We start from the raw sequence: 15,736 nt of genomic DNA, 5'->3' as shown, positions 1-15,736 counted from the left end.
TAGAGGCTAACATGATGCTTCACTTAATAACATAATATTAAAAGTAATGTTTGAATATTAATGTTTACTCTGTGTACCTGCTATACTTATGCCTGGTATAATATGCATTATTTTCTTTATAGATATTACTACAAGAAAAGGACTCGAGTTCCAAGGATGTAGATGGGAATGTTATGCCCCTATTGGTATATTTGGCTCGTGAGAAGAGACCTCAAGTTGCTCATAACTTCAAAGCTGGAGCCATGAATTCATTGGTATTGTATATACCTTTCAGGCATCAACATTTATGGTAAGGTTTATGCATGATGCTGTGAAATTAATCATTGGTTGTATTATGTGTTCTTTGTTCTAAATGCAGATAAGAGTGTCATCAATGATTAGCAACGGGGAAATTATCCTTAATGTAGATTGTGACATGTACTCAAGCAATTCTCAATCTCTAAGGGATGCACTGTGCTTCCTCATGGATGAAGATAAGGGCCATGAGATTGCTTATGTGCAGACTCCACAGTGTTTTGAGAATATCACCAAGAATGATCTATATGGTGGTGCTCTACGAGTAGTTTATGAGGTAAATTAGTTGATGAGTTTTGCTCATCAAACCAAAGTTGTTCATGATTAATTTGCATTGTTTCGTTTGACAAAAGGGCACTCTGCTATGTAGATTACCTAAATGAAAGTTTGTGATGGTTTGAATTTTTAACAATGAAGGTGGAATTCCATGGTATGGATTCCCTTGGTGGGCCTTTGTATGCGGGAACTGGCTGCTTTCACAGAAGAGAGATACTGTGTGGACGAAAGTTCAGTGACCGATACAAGAAAGATTGGAATGAATACAAGAATATTGGTGATATGACAGAAGTAAGCTTGCATGAACTGGAAGAACAATCAAAGGCTCTTGCTAGTTGTACCTTTGAGATAAACACTTTATGGGGAAAAGAGGTCACATTCTTTCTCGTTGGCCCTCTCTCAAGCTCTTGTTATTGTGATAATGATTAATAGATAAATGAATCTCACTTTTTTAAGTGGTTCGGTAATCTGTAACTAGCTTTTAAGTTTAACCTTCCATGCATGACTATATGATTTAGATATATAGTGTTTGTCANAATAACAAAGAAGTTATCTATAATAGTGTAAAAATGACTAATCTATTGANGACATATGAATATTTGATTTCAGGTGGGACTGCTATATGGTTGCTCATTAGAGGATGTTATGACAGGTTTGTNTATTAAATGCAGAGGATGGAAATCAGTGTTCTATAATCCTCAAAGGAGAGCTTTCTTAGGTGTAGCTCCAAACACCTTGCCACAAACACTAGTTCAACATAAGAGATGGTCNGAAGGATGCTTTCAAATTTTGCTTTCCAAGCATAGTCCTGCATGGCATGCTTATGGATTAATCAGTCCCGGCCTCCAAATGGCATATTGTTACTATAACCTATGGGTGTTTATTTGCTGGCCAACACTATATTACTGCGTCATCCCTNCACTCTATCTCCTTAAAGGCATTCCCTTGTTTCCACAGGTATGAATGTGAGACCTATTTCACAGCACAAGTGTTAAGATAATTTAAGTGTGAGTCTAAATCTGACATTGAGTAAAAATGCACATTAAACACCATATATGAAAAAAAGACCATAAACTCAATGCTTCAATATTTTGGAAATAAGAGTGCTGTCAGTTTCTTTTGTGGGTTGGACTCATGTCACTTATATATAATCTCTTCCTGTTAAATCATCGTATGAAAAACCTCTTCAAAAAGTATGGTTGTCAAGAACCAAATCTCTTGTTTAGGCTGTGAGATAAAATCATGTGAATGGTTGTGTTTTTAGTTTTTGACATGGTATCAAAATTTTACCTTGTTGCATTGATCAGATGTCAAATCCATGGTTCATACCTTTTGCATATGTGATTCTTGGCGATTGNTCTTACTGCCTGATGGAGTTTTTGTGGTCAGGAGGCACAATAAAGGGTTGGTGGAATGAGCTACGGATATGGCTGTACAAGAGAACAAGCTCATACCTCTTTGCTTTTGTTGATACCATCTTGAAGTCTTTTGGCTTTTCAGAATCAACATTTGTAGTATCTGCAAAGGTAGCAGAAGAAGAAGTTTCCNAACGATATGAGAAAGAGATNATGGAGTTTGGAAACTCATCCCCAATGCTCACTGTGCTAGCAACAGTTGCATTGCTGAATTTGTTTTGCCTTCTTGGCATGTTCCTAAAGCAAGTGTTCATCAGTGAAGGGGGTCTCAGGATTTTTGATGCAATGGCATTGCAAGTTCTTCTAAGTGGGGTTTTGGTTCTCATCAATGTACCTGTGTACCAAGGACTCTTCCTAAGAAAAGATGAGGGAAGATTACCAATGTCTGTTGCAGCAAAATCTACAGCATTGGCTCTAAGTGCATGTGTCCTCTTTATTTCCTTAAGTTAAGATGTTTGATTTTTTCAGTCTTAGTTTTCTTTCTCTATTGGTATATTTTTAGTCTTATTTCCCTTTACTGAAACAATAAAAATATATTAATATTAAATTTGCTCAATATATTAATATTAAATTTCTATTTTGAAAATATAGAAATAAGAGAAATTAGTGAAAGATAATCATTGAAAAAATTTCTTATTCAAACAATTACAAAAATTTCTATAATTCATAGCATATCATAACTATTACAATCAAACAAAGGCAGTTTCTTCTTGAACCTCAACTAGCAAACTTCAAAATTTCAAATTTACTTTTTAATTTAAGATTTTTATTTTTAGCTCTAGATTGTTTAATTTAGAAACTATAATCCAAAATATAAAATTGTATTTCAGATTTTAAAATATAAATCTGTGTTTTGAATATATTTTGAAATGATAAAAAATATATTTAAAATTATATATAAAAAATACATTTTAAACTGTACAATTCCAAATTTATTTTTCAATAAACATACAAACTAGGAAAAAGAAAATCATCTAATTATTATAGATAGAAAAATGATTGGTGTTAATCAAATATTATAATTGATATATTTCAATTAAAATTTTAATTTTAATTTTGAAAACAAGTAATAATATGTCACTCAAAACATCTTATTAACATTCATTGTTTTTCTTTTCTTTTTTTTCTTATTACGTTATATCAATAATTTTCTATCTCCTATTTCTATCTCCTAGATTGTAATCCAACACGTGTTGTCTTAAATACAAACATGATTCACATAATCGTTAATAACTTAGACCTCAAACTTCCAAAACTGCTCCACAAAACAAAACCCATTTGCGTTCCTCTATAATTTTTCCTCGTACAATCCTACCCTTTGGAGCAAAATATTGATAAAAGAAGGTAACATTCTTCAAATTTGATTCATTCTTATGAGATCCGTTGATTGAATGGTTAAATTCTTAATTTGGAATTCTTTTTCGAGAGATATCCATTGTTGTACGTTTTAGAAGTTGGTATGATGAATGTGAAAACCATGGAAATCAAAGGACTATAGTTTATGATATCAAATCATGTACCTTTTCAAAAAGTAATGGATCAGGGTCATGTACTGTAAGAAATGTTAAGGAAAATTACGATGCAAAGAAAGTTTTAAGCTTACTGACATGAGTCGTGTTGAATATGTGTGAATGAAGGTAGTGATAGAGATGAAGGTAGCGCTATCAAATTTTGCCACTGCAATGGTAATCTTTTCCAGCATGAATGCGGTGCTTGGGATCAGATTTGTGATTGACAGACGTGAATGTTTCTCTCACAATGTTGAGCACGAAGCGGATAGAGTTCATGCTTCATTTGTTGTCATCAAGGTTGATGCATCTTGGCAATATACTGATGATGGTGTAGACCTTGAGGTAAGAACTGTGAAAGAAATTTCTGAGGAAATGTTTTCCAGATCATGCAAATTCCTCAATTGAAAAAAATGATGGAATCATGTATGATTTGAAAAACTCAAGTCACAGTACAGTGCATAGAAATTAGTGAACTCTTGATAAGTATTATCTAGGATTCTGACATGTTTTTTAGAGTTGCTTTCGATGTGAGAACAAAATTATGAATTACAAGAAATTATTACATGTCCTGTTACATTATAGTTCTTGAGAAATCAACTGTGGACAGAATAGTTTTTGTCGGATTTTCAGGTGAGGGGGCCTGCTGGTGAACCAATTCGAGATTTTCTTGACGTGACAAGTGAAATATTCGAGTTTGTGGCTCGAAGCACTGGACCCTATCGCTTCTGCTTCAACAACAGGTCTCCCTATCATGAAACAATTGATTTTGATGTCCACAGTAGCCACGTTGAGTTTTCTGATCATCATGCAAAAGATGGTGAGACATACATGAACTGATTAATTAATTTCATACATTTTTTCAACTGTGGACCCTCTTGAAATGGTGAGTTACTGTTTACGTGTTCATCTTTGCAGAGCATTTAGCTCCTCTGTTTGAAGAGATAGTAAAATTAGAACGAGCTCTTTTCAACATCCAGTATGAACAGCATTGGCTTGAGGCTCAGACAGAACGTCAGGCAATAGGTACATGTCATATCATAATGAGGTTTTGTTGGTTTAATTTCTTGGATTCATATGTCTATAGAACTAAACAAATTTAGTTGAATAAAAATGTGGAAACATAGTAATAGAAGATGAGGACAGGGGCTAAAAGGGATTAGCATTTTTAACTTTATGTCCAGCTATTATTCATGTTTTAAACGGGATTGACCTTTTTTAAGGAAGATATTTGAGAGAAAAAAAATAGTTTAAGGCTTGGAAAAAATTGTTTTAAAGTTGAGGTTGAACCACTATTCATTCATATTCAACTAAACTCGTCTACTTAGGTTTTGGAAACATTCAAATTTCCACAGAAACTGAATTTCATTTTGACTTTGTGGTCTCCTCGCGTCTTGCTGCTTAGGAAGACAATAAAACCTTGGTGTAGTTGGACAGGGCACCTTGGACTAGGTTTAAACGAAATTAAGACAACTTTGGCATTTTTTTCTTGGTGCAGAATTTATTTAATATATAATCTTACCAGCCGTAATGTTATATATTCTCACAAAACAGGTTTTGTTTTTTTTTTTAACATGAGATTTCAGGTTTGATTATTAGAGTAACTATTCCCTGCAATCTGTGTTCACTGACAGGTTTCATATAAAATATACACCTGATTTAAGATTTTAATTTATATTGTTCATTTGCAATTACAGTAGGCAGTGCAATGAGCTCGAGAACGATTCACAAGGCGCTATTTGAATCAGCAGCACTAATGGGTGCCAGCGCCCTCCAAGTTTATCTTCTTCGTCGCCTCTTTGAACGAAAGCTTACTGTTTAGAATGAATTTTGGATGTTGGAACAGAACCACCTCATTGAAGATGGGCATTATTTAGTAGCTTGGCTCTTCTATTTAGGCAAATGGGCATGTTTTGCCCACTAATGCTACACAGAGTCATGTTGACGTTCCTGCCTCCGAGTTTACTAGTTAGTCCAGTCCTCTTAGATTTTCGCATTCAAAGAGGACGAAATAAATGATAAATAATAGTCAGCTGAATTCTTTCAAAGGAATTTCTGCAAAACTGTGAACTACAAAATGTAGAGTAAAAAAAAAACATGCTGAACATATTACGTGTATGATGCACAGGCATATGTCATGTCTTCTAGAGCAAATGAAAGAAAGCACATATTTGTCTCTTTCATTCTTGTTTTTTAATTCGTCTTTCCCAACTTGGAGGAAGAGGTCGAACGGGAAAAGAATAGATTGTTGTAATAAATAGCAAGATAAGCCAAATTGAAAACATGATCAGGGGAACGAAATCAAAGGAATAAAATGAGTTCATAAAATAGGATTTGTTTGATAATACAAGCAATACAATGTGACAAGCAACGCTCTAGCTCATAGCGCAAGACAAGGCAAAACAGGAAGCAACCCCGGCTCCTAATAATAAACCACAACACTGATACACACACACAAATAATAGTCTGTCTTCTTCCCTTTACCCCATTGCAGCTCACTTTTACAGCACATAATATAAATTCCGTAGAATTCGCTCATGGCTCTACAGCTCTTATCTTTGAGAAAATACTGTGAAGCTAGTTACACATAAACATTGTTCTTCTGTTCAGGCTTTTCAAAGGAGCAACCATTGCTATCCTATCATTCGGCAGAAGGTTGCATGCAGCAAAACCATTTTTTCTGAAACCACGAAAAATCATTCATCAGGATAAAATGACAAATATATAAACTGACTGGATTATTTTGACTGCTCCACATCTTAATTACATCTCAGCATGACTATCTAAACCTACCACAACCTAATGCAGATCAATTTCTGAGCAATCTGCTCAATCATACTTCATTTCAAAGGTTCACAAATAATCGGTGCTAGGCTGGCCAACCATAGACAAATTATTGGTCCAAATAAAATCAACTAAAACATATGCACATCTTTTCCTGTTTTGTTTTGGATCTGGACACTCTAATCTTTTTAATTTCATCTTAAGCACAGTTTGGTACAAGATCAAATATATTTTAAGAGTGAAATACTAGTAACGACTGAAATTGATATAAGAAACCCAACCAAGGTTATACCTCAAACTAAAATCATGGTTTCAATATATCTGGGATTTAGTAGGCCAGAGCTTTGCATTCTTAGTCAAGCACATCTCGTCAACATACATATTGAGTTACTTTGCCGTCCAACAGTTTCTCATTCATGCAAAAAACACAACAAGCATATATGACACATGGTGCACACACATCACAATCAACATTTTTTTGCAAGGTTAAACTTACTCTTGTAGATGGGAAAAACATGCCATGTTAAGATTATGAATAAAAAAGTTGTTTGTGTGTCAGGTTAGTGAGAGAGGTTTAGTAAACAACATCTTACAGTCTGAGTTTTCCCAGGATCTACTGCAGGTTTGCTATGAGGATCAGCGGCAGTCTTTGCTGGTGACTCAGGATTGCCACCTGTTTTCTTTTCATCCCTAGCCTTATTAAATATCACTGTGAACCCCTCAGCCGAGGCTGGATCATTGACATCCCAATCACCAAATTTTGGCAGTGGCCGACCCTTTTCCTGTGTAATAATTAGATTAGCCAATGCAAAATAAAGACTAAAATACATTAGATTAATTCCTTAAGATTCTTTTGAACTTGATAATTATAAACTCTAGACAGAAAGCTGATAATATAATAGGTTTTCTACGTACTGTAAATTTTTGCTGTGAATACTAGTATAGATTATATGGGTGCCTATTAAGAATAGAAGAACAGAGACCAAACATAACACATAAAAACAGAGAAATTTAAGTAAATGCTAGACATGGCGCCATGTAAATTGTTCTACTGAATTCTTATTCAATCTCCCGAAAGACGATTGGTTCTAATTACAAGACCCTTTTTTGCTTATCATTTTGAGTTTGAACAGCTTTCTTGATATAAACTAATTACATATGATTTGCAGCTCGTCCACAAACCACATAATGTTCCCTCAACTTTCAGGTTTTTCCCTTACTAACAGTCGTTCATTACTTCGCTGCCCACTGATTTAACATCTATGGTTTGCAAACTAGGCATCCATGGAGAATATTGGATTTGTCCTGCTAGTTAGGAAACTGGAACAACTTCTATAATGTATACCTTCTCAAATATTATGTGAACATCAACCAGGGTAGGGCTATATAACATTGTACAATTTGTTAGTTTGCCTAGTTCCCCTAGCTCATTTTCACGTTTTTATGGTAGTTTTTTTTAGCACTCTCGTTTCCTTTACCCGGATAACTTATTTTCAAGTGATAAACTTCCCTATCGCCCTTTCTAATAAAATTTTATTATTCGCAAACTAGGAAAAAATAAAGTCCTCTGGCCAAGTTGTTAAAGCAACAAGAACAGAGGTTCACATGTCGTAATTCATGAAAAAAAAAAAAAAAACAGGAGGAAAAAAGTACAACAAACCATGAGGCAGTAATTCAGAAAAAGGCCACGTTGTGCCAGAACAAAACAACTGGAAATACTGTAATTTCACCCCACTCAAAAGAAAAAGGAAATCAATTAGAAATCACAACATATCCGATCTACGAACAATTTCGATACTGATAAACAATAACAGCCTCCACGATTGAGAAGTTAATAGAAAAGAAATCAACCAAAGCACACGGTGTCAAATATAGAAAGAATATAACAGTTAAACCACATATTCAAACAAAAACTTCGATTAACCACAAAATTAAAGGCAAAACTAAAATATCTAAATTATTTACTTAACCACCACTCAGCAGCAACATCCCAAGACTATTTATTCAATTCTTGCACACAACCTACAAGGACCGAATCGGAAAGGCACACAAGCTCCACTAAAGCATAAAAGCATGCTAATCAGAATAAATCAAAGGCACGAAACCAAAACGCAAATAATCGAAGAAGGATCACAGCATCAAAATCCGGAAATGTAAAACAAAAAGGAGAGAACAAACAAAAAATATTGCGAAAAAGGGGTAAAATTAACAACAACAAAAAAACAATATCGGAAACGCGAATCAAAGACTGAGGAATCGCATACAACAGCTCAATACAATAATCAGGGAGAAAATCAAATCAATTGAGAAACCACAAATAATTGCAAAAACAACAACAAAAAATTAGAGAGAGAACAACACATACCGACATCAATACTAAGAAGAGGTGTTTTCAGGGAAGAGAAGGAGCAAGAAAAATGGAATTAATAGGAGGAATCGGAAAGAGAGGAAAATTCTGAGAGAGAAAAAAAGAGAATGTTGGAGAGAGAAAGTGCGCGATGACGATGAAGAAGAGAGAAAGAAGCTGTAGCAGTAGAAGAGGAAGAAGACCTTGTTGTGACTTGGGAATGGGCCGAAAGTGGGCCTTACGGAGTTCGTAACGCCATTGGCGGAACGCCGTTACGTGTTCCGCGGGGACGAAACAGATGCCGTTAGAAAAAGCGTCATTAATGACGTGGCGTGGGGGAAAAAACGGAAGAGTGAGCTGGCACACGGTGACGGCGTGAGGTGCCGTTGGGTTCTTTTTTTCGATGCGTTTTCTTTCTTGGAAGGGAGCGACTTGGTTCTGAGTTGGTCACTTTTTTGATGATGAGCGTATAAAGATATCTTTTCAATTAAGCAAATTTATTTGCACTAATGCACTATGTTTCATTCATCTTCATGAGTGTATTTCAATCTTAATCATAATTATTAGATACATCCTTTCTAATCTTATTTCTTTTCTTATAATTAAGCTAACTAATACTATATCAATTATTAGGAAGGTTTCTCACATGGACCATTTATTAAATGTATTTTTTTAATTAATGAATACATTACATTAATTTATTTATTTTTTGGTGAAGAATATATTACTTTAAGTATGAGCAAATTTTGAATTCTATTTATAGTTGTAGTAGTTTATAATGTAAGATGACATATGTTAGGGATATATTTCTTCATAATGAAAAGGTGGAGTATGAAGACAATTAATGAATTAAAGGAAAAGAAGAGTATATGATATAGGTTATTAGTAACACATTTTTGTAGAGAAGTTGTTTCTTAATTAACATTAATATGATGAATGAAGTGGGAAAAAGATTATTTGAAATATTTAGTAATAAATGATGTGGAACATAACAAATAGGTTTTCATAGAAAATAATAGAAGTGATTAAGACTTCATACAAGAAAGAGATACCTTACCAACTTTGGTACAGGGATAAGAATGCAAGGTGTTGAACATTTAGCTTGTTACTATTTTTTGCTATTAATTGTGGTCTAGGTAGTAATCATAGGGGTTCACAAAGAAAAGCTGAAAGAAATTCTCCTTGATCCAATTAAGCTAGGCCGATCCAACAAATTAACCCAAGCCCAATATCCAAATCGTAACCCATCAGAGAAAACGACGACGGTTTAGATCTTCGCCTTCCTCTATTCTTTTTCGTTATCCCTCTTCTAAACCTCTGACCCAAAAAATGCTGCGTAAACAATGAAGCCACACAAACTTCCCTCTCCCTCATTCTCACGTGCGCTTGCACGTGCCCTATCCCCCGCCACCCACGCCACCCCCGCTACCCCCGCCATCCCCGCCACCTCCACCATCCCCACGCAATGCGATTTGGCATTTCCTTTGAAGACGGTGACCACCGCAAACTTCGAACCATCGCTGGCGGAGCTCCGTCACCACGTCCGAACGTCGAACTTCGTGGCCATCGACCTCGAGATGAGCGGCATCACCAGCGCTCCCTGGCGCGAATCCTTCGAGTTTGACCGCTCCGACGTGCGCTACCTCAAAGTCCGAGACTCCGCCACCAAGTTCGCCGTCCTTCAATTCGGCGTTTGCCCCTTCCGTTGGGATTCCTCTAATCACTCCTTCGTCGCGTATCCGTATGCTCTTTTATCCATTCTATCTGGACTGCAAATTTTTATACTGTTAGTTCTGTTGGTGATTTTTGTGGTGGATTATTTGTAGGCTAAGTATATTTTTATATTATTTTTAAGGTTGGTTTGAATAGAGAATTGCTCCGTGGCAGGCACAGTTTCTATGTTTTTCCTCGACAGGAGCATGCAGGTCTGGGTCCGTGCGATGAATTTCTCTGGCAGACTACTTCAATGGATTTCTTGGCTAAATACCAGTTCGATTTTAATGCTTGCATACACGAAGGTTGCTTAGTTTTCCTTTTATTTCTTGTATTGCGTTTGATACTAACTGTTAAGCTAATGGAAGAAAGGAGCTTGTCCTTGCATGTTTTATTTCTATACATAGAAAAAAGGAATATATGTGTGTTTCATTTCTAGGTCTGTAACCTAGATGTTTAGTAGTTCAATGGAAAAAGAGGTAATATCCATAGAGCTGTGCGTATTTTACTCATTAGCTTATTTGCAAACTGGAAGGACTCTATATATATGGTTTTTAGAGTTATAGGAAATTATAGAACTGTGGGGACATTAAAGATGAAAAAGGCCTATGATCCTTAACCAGTAATCATAGTTTTAATTGCTGGTGACGTTTTGGTGTTGGTTTATCTTCTATTTCTGTCACCGACTCATAAGATTGGTATTTGGTTGCACGTGTAACCTCGTCATGACATTTATGGTTTCTATGGTTTGAGAATTTTCACCCTTGATAACTGTCAGGAATATCTTATTTATCCAGAGAACAAGAAAGGGAAGCCTTAAGGAATTTGAATTCTGCACATGATAGTGAGTGGTCAGACATTTGTAAATTAAAAGATGTCAGGGACATGCCGTTGCACAGTGCATCAGACATTTTGTTCACTGCACGAATGAAAAACAAATTCCGTGGATGGCGCGATGGGTTATTAAATGAGCAAAATCTAGAAGACCAAATTCAAGGAATTACAGAAGACTCAAAATTTCAAGAGATATTTTTTGAGATGCATCCAGCTCTTAGGCTTAATGGATTCACCTCTCACCAGCTTAAATTGATTCATTTGGTAATGCTTATATATTTTTGTGCCATAACTGAATACGTTCACATTTTTGTTTCTTTTCATATTGGTATTTGATTGTGTCATTTATCAGATTCTTTGCCTCAAGACATAGCAGTACTATACATCTATTAAGTTTGTACTCACAGTTTTTCTGACTATAAGCTTAAATACTTTCAGGTCATCAGAAAACACTTCAAAGATCTTTCTTATATCAGTGTGAACAGTGAGGCTTCCGGTTTACAGCATTTAGTTGTGTATACAGACTCAAAGGATGAATTAAATTTACTTCTGGTAATAAATCTTGATATTGTTTTGTTCCTTTTAAATTGTGACATGTGATTTTACATTGGACTTGAATATAATTGTTCCTTCTGCACTTTAGAAATGATGATGGTGGTAATCTATGTCTTTTGATTACCATTGAAAGAATGGACCTAATATTATCCTTCATTTCTAGTTCAGACTGTAAATGGCTAAGCATTTTCTTAAAACAAAGCTTAACCCTAATTATAGTGATATTGCACAGAATTAATATTAAAAAATTAATATGTTTATGCTAAAGTATATTAAAAAAGATAACATTTGTGCTATGTCAGTATATAATTTGGCGTGTTATGTCTAGGTCTAACATAAGAGAAAGCTAAAATATAATGTGGTAGCAGAGTTTTATTGATACCACAACTACCTCATTAAATTCTTCAATTAATCTCAGAAAAAAGTGAAAGAAGAAAATCATGGGGCAGAAAAGATGAAAATTCAAGCTGCTGTGGGACTTCGCCATGTTATTGATCTCCTTTCATCGGAACAGAAGCTGATTGTTGGTCACAATTGTTTTCTAGGTAACAACGACATTCTGAATTCTTGAAAAGCTATTTGATTTCACACCACTAAAATGTTATATACCATTCATACAGATATTGCTCATGTCTACAGCAAATTTATAGGCCCTCTTCCTGGTACTCCTGAAGAGTTTGTTACCTCAGTTAACAAGTACTTTCCACACATTGTTGACACCAAGATACTTCTGAACACTAATTTTATGCTCCAAGAAAAGATGAAAAGATCCAGAAAATCACTGGCAGCTGCATTCACTTCATTTTGTCCTCAAATTGCAGCTGGTTCAAGAACCAGTTATCTAGGTTCACTCTCACATGTGAAAGTGGACGTTGAAGTCGATGAAGTGAGGTTTGTCTCTGCTTTTTTTGAGTCCTGGCCTGGTTATTGTGATTTGAATTTATCAATCTAACGATGCAATATCAGCGACTCCTGATTTTATGACAGTTGAGTTTATGTTTCAACTATTAGTTTTCAACAGTTTTCATACATGACAGAGTTCTTTCCTTTTTTCTGTACATTTTCCTTTTTTTGATACATAACTCAAGAATGCAAAGTTTATAGCTATAAAAGTATACACATTTTTTTTTCTCTCATTTAATTGTAGATAACATTATAAATATTGGTATAGGAAGTATGCTGTTCAATGGTAAGTTACATTTAATTTCCCTTGTGATTTTTTGTCGTTTACATGTTCCGCACATAGCTTGAGGTGATTTCTCAGAATTTGGGCTGCTAAGTCTAATGATTTAGTGTCCCATTTGTCTTCTTTAAGTATTGTTCTCTTGTATTTCATATGTTGTCCGAGCTGTCTCTTTAGATAAAAGTACTTCCGCTACCAACATTAGATGTGTATTTGCAGATCATCCAGCTGGAACCCTGGAGGCAAGCATGAGGCAGGATATGATGCCTTCATGACTGGATGCATCTTTGCCCAGTTATGCAGCGATTTAGGTATTGATTACAAACTCCACGATTCTTCAAAACAATTAGCCCTTGACGAGAAACTGCAGAATTATATTAATCGTCTATATCTTAGTTGGATGCATGGGGACATTATTGATCTAACTACTGGTAATAAGGTTGCCGATTCTTCACCCAGTCATAGCCTCAGGAGGCGGTACCCAAAAATTTTGTTTGAGAACATTGTTATTATTTGGGGATTTCCTTCTGCGCTGAAGGCAAATGAAATAAGAATGTGCATATCTAAAGTATTTGGTCCAACTTCTATAGTTTCTCTCTTCCACCTGGATGCAACTGCAGTATTCGTTCAGTTTAGTGAAACACAACTAGTTTCTGATTTTCTTTCATTGAAGAACACCTTAGAGAGAAGTGATGGTGCACTATTGGTTTTGCATCCACTGTCAAAACTTTTGGAAGGTGGAAATACATGTGCTGCTAATTATGGTACTTATAAAGAAATTTGCGGCTCACCCTTATCAGAATGCCTGTTTGCTGATCAGGCAAAGGCAGTTGGTATAAAGTGGAAGACCAAATTGCCAGAATACAAGGTAGTATTGGGGGCCGAAGAACATGAAAATTCAAGTGTAAGAGGTAATGTAAATATTGCTATGGAGAATGTGCAAAGGACGAAGCCAAACAAAATTGATCAATTGCGAAATGCTCCATCTCGGAGACAAGTCTCCCCATATGGGGATGAAGATTCTTGTGTTGCAGAAGGCAACTTGTGATTTCTCGCTAATAACTTCCTGTACAAGGTCAGAATGAAGATATAACATTATATGAAATTAAACTTTTACAAAGCTACCTATGCTTCCGGCTGGTATTGTTTGTACCACTGAAAATTTAACCATTTGACTGTCATAGGATCATGAATATTGATTAAACTCAAAATTTCTTATATAGTTTTACATGTACGAAAATTCTATACTTTAACCCAGCTTAGATTTCCACCTCTGTCTTGGAAGGATAAATGTAGTCAGTGGTCTTATTCTGTCTAATGAAGTGTGACTCCCATGTCTCAAAGACATTAAATTTGTCTATCTGCACATGTTCCAATCAGCTAAACGAATGAATAAGTTTTATATCAAACTGTTTTAGGTTGTTATAACTTTTAATCTACATAAATATATTATATTCTATTTCAAGTTTTAATAAGAATCAAACCTCACCACTCATTATTTTTAATGATAAAATTTTGCCTATCTTTTTTTTTTTCATTCCATCTGTACCGTAAAACTACTCGTATAAAATTTGACTATTTTACTGCCAAATTTTGTACATAATTTTAAATAATAAAATAATTCCTATATTTATTACACTTTTTAAATATTTTTTCTTCTATCTTATTAGTTAAAAAAATGTTCCTCTTCAATCAAAAGATCCTGAATATTTTCTCAAAATTATTACACACAACATTATCCCGTAAAAATACTATTCCCTCCATTCTTATTTATGAAACTCAATTACCTGATTCATTAGCTTAAGCATACTGATTATTGATTGATGCTAATAAATTTGTCTTAAATTTAATTTCAAAAATATATATGTGACTAATTCTCTTTTTTAATAATTATTTATTAGTATAAATAGTTAATAATAGTTTTTAACAAAAAAAAAAAGTGACCAATGAGTGATTATTTTATAATAGTAAATCAATGCTCTTCTGTGTATTTTCAAAAAGGTCATCCCTTTTACCACATTTTTATGAAAACTTCAAGTTACATTTCTTTTTAAAAGAAGTATAAAATTGCTTCCACCTTTTCAAATAAATTTACTCAAATATATTAAAAAATTATTTTATTTGAAAAAGCTGTTTTTCTTACACCAAAGTTTTTATGGTGCATATTAAAAGTTTAAAGGAGGAAAAAACTGGTCCAGAATGTTATAATGCTAATTGAGAAATATGAGTGAAAAAATTGAATTATGACACTAAAAATATTTAGAGTGTGCACAATTACAGTAATCAGGTTTGAACTACAACTCTGAGTAAATTATATAAATCTATAGTTAAATTTTTTGTATAAGTTTAACATAAATAATATTAACACTAATAAACATTAATATATCATTATATAATTAAAAAATTTAATAAAAAAATATCTCTAGGCTTTATTAATATAGCTGGCACATCTGGCACATTATATTTATATAATATGTGATCGAAAAAGCTTGGTTACCACAACAAAGGTCATGTGATGGGGTCCATCACTACCAATAATTCCATTTACATGCCTTGTTTAGTGACCGTTGCAAGGATTCATTTGTGACTTTTAACATTATTTGCTGTTATTGTCACATGCTGTGCTTTTTTTCTCCATCTCACACGTTTGATTTATGAAAGCAATGCTTACAATTTCTTCATTATATAGACAATATTAAAATTTACCATAAAATTTAACCTTGTTTATACATTAGAGTTGCACCTTAAAACACATTACAATGATTAATTTTTATAAAGTTATTTCAGTCTATTGATTGTTAGCTGAAATTAATATCTAATTACATTA

The 15,736-nt window shown here is 34.3% G+C and overlaps 4 protein-coding genes across 6 annotated transcripts; 3 read left to right on the top strand and 1 right to left on the bottom strand.

Moving 5' to 3' along the window:
* The first annotated feature begins 56 nt into the window (after nt 1–56).
* Nucleotides 57–2,532, top strand: LOC106779624 (cellulose synthase-like protein E1). The gene is made up of 5 exons (XM_022776637.1): nt 57–254; nt 359–571; nt 712–942; nt 1,180–1,527; nt 1,878–2,532. Exons 1-5 carry the CDS (start codon nt 174–176, stop codon nt 2,433–2,435), a joined length of 1,431 nt encoding a protein of 476 aa, XP_022632358.1. The 5' UTR covers nt 57–173; the 3' UTR covers nt 2,436–2,532.
* Nucleotides 2,533–3,535: 1,003 nt separating this feature from the next.
* On the top strand, nt 3,536–5,656 carry LOC111240828 (transmembrane emp24 domain-containing protein p24beta2-like). The gene is made up of 4 exons (XM_022776638.1): nt 3,536–3,838; nt 4,127–4,313; nt 4,412–4,519; nt 5,191–5,656. Exons 1-4 carry the CDS (start codon nt 3,617–3,619, stop codon nt 5,313–5,315), a joined length of 642 nt encoding a protein of 213 aa, XP_022632359.1. The 5' UTR covers nt 3,536–3,616; the 3' UTR covers nt 5,316–5,656.
* Nucleotides 5,657–5,794: 138 nt separating this feature from the next.
* LOC106779623 (RPM1-interacting protein 4) lies at nt 5,795–8,801 on the bottom strand. The gene is made up of 3 exons (XM_014667775.2): nt 8,643–8,801; nt 6,871–7,059; nt 5,795–6,173 (listed from the first exon to the last, which is right to left on the bottom strand). Exons 1-3 carry the CDS (start codon nt 8,646–8,648, stop codon nt 6,135–6,137), a joined length of 234 nt encoding a protein of 77 aa, XP_014523261.1. The 5' UTR covers nt 8,649–8,801; the 3' UTR covers nt 5,795–6,134.
* A 1,026-nt stretch (nt 8,802–9,827) lies between these two features.
* Nucleotides 9,828–14,254, top strand: LOC106779612 (poly(A)-specific ribonuclease PARN-like). Of its 3 annotated transcripts, none has more exons than XM_014667759.2 (7): nt 9,828–10,365; nt 10,512–10,642; nt 11,116–11,435; nt 11,610–11,723; nt 12,145–12,271; nt 12,347–12,617; nt 13,129–14,254. In XM_014667759.2, the coding sequence occupies exons 1-7, from the start codon at nt 9,968–9,970 to the stop codon at nt 13,955–13,957; spliced, it is 2,190 nt and encodes a 729-aa protein (XP_014523245.1). In that variant the 5' UTR covers nt 9,828–9,967; the 3' UTR covers nt 13,958–14,254. The 3 variants fall into 3 exon arrangements, with proteins under 3 accessions (XP_014523245.1, XP_022632360.1, XP_022632361.1); XM_022776639.1 differs by having other exon boundaries at nt 10,230–10,365; nt 10,480–10,642; XM_022776640.1 differs by lacking the exon at nt 9,828–10,365 and having other exon boundaries at nt 10,505–10,642; nt 11,135–11,435.
* Nucleotides 14,255–15,736: the final 1,482 nt, after the last annotated feature.

Source organism: Vigna radiata, unplaced genomic scaffold (genome assembly GCF_000741045.1).
Source record: "Vigna radiata var. radiata cultivar VC1973A unplaced genomic scaffold, Vradiata_ver6 scaffold_361, whole genome shotgun sequence".
Taxonomy (NCBI): Eukaryota; Viridiplantae; Streptophyta; class Magnoliopsida; order Fabales; family Fabaceae; genus Vigna; species Vigna radiata.
This window is presented reverse-complemented; position numbering and strand designations above follow the sequence as displayed.

What these genes read in the sequence shown, in the direction of transcription:
- LOC111240828 (XM_022776638.1), top strand. Translation starts at nt 3,617, where the DNA reads ATGAAGGTAGTGATAGAGATGAAGGTAGCGCTATCAAATTTTGCCACT. An exon ending in TGATCATCATGCAAAAGATG is followed by an intron (nt 4,314 to 4,411) that starts GTGAGACATACA and finishes TCATCTTTGCAG; the next exon opens with AGCATTTAGCTCCTCTGTTT. An exon ending in GACAGAACGTCAGGCAATAG is followed by an intron (nt 4,520 to 5,190) that starts GTACATGTCATA and finishes TTGCAATTACAG; the next exon opens with TAGGCAGTGCAATGAGCTCG.
- LOC106779623 (XM_014667775.2), bottom strand. An exon ending in ATCCTGGGAAAACTCAGACT is followed by an intron (nt 6,174 to 6,870) that starts GTAAGATGTTGT and finishes TCGTGGTTTCAG; the next exon opens with AAAAAATGGTTTTGCTGCAT.
- LOC106779612 (XM_014667759.2), top strand. Translation starts at nt 9,968, where the DNA reads ATGAAGCCACACAAACTTCCCTCTCCCTCATTCTCACGTGCGCTTGCA. An exon ending in TAATGCTTGCATACACGAAG is followed by an intron (nt 10,643 to 11,115) that starts GTTGCTTAGTTT and finishes GATAACTGTCAG; the next exon opens with GAATATCTTATTTATCCAGA. An exon ending in TGGTCACAATTGTTTTCTAG is followed by an intron (nt 12,272 to 12,346) that starts GTAACAACGACA and finishes CCATTCATACAG; the next exon opens with ATATTGCTCATGTCTACAGC.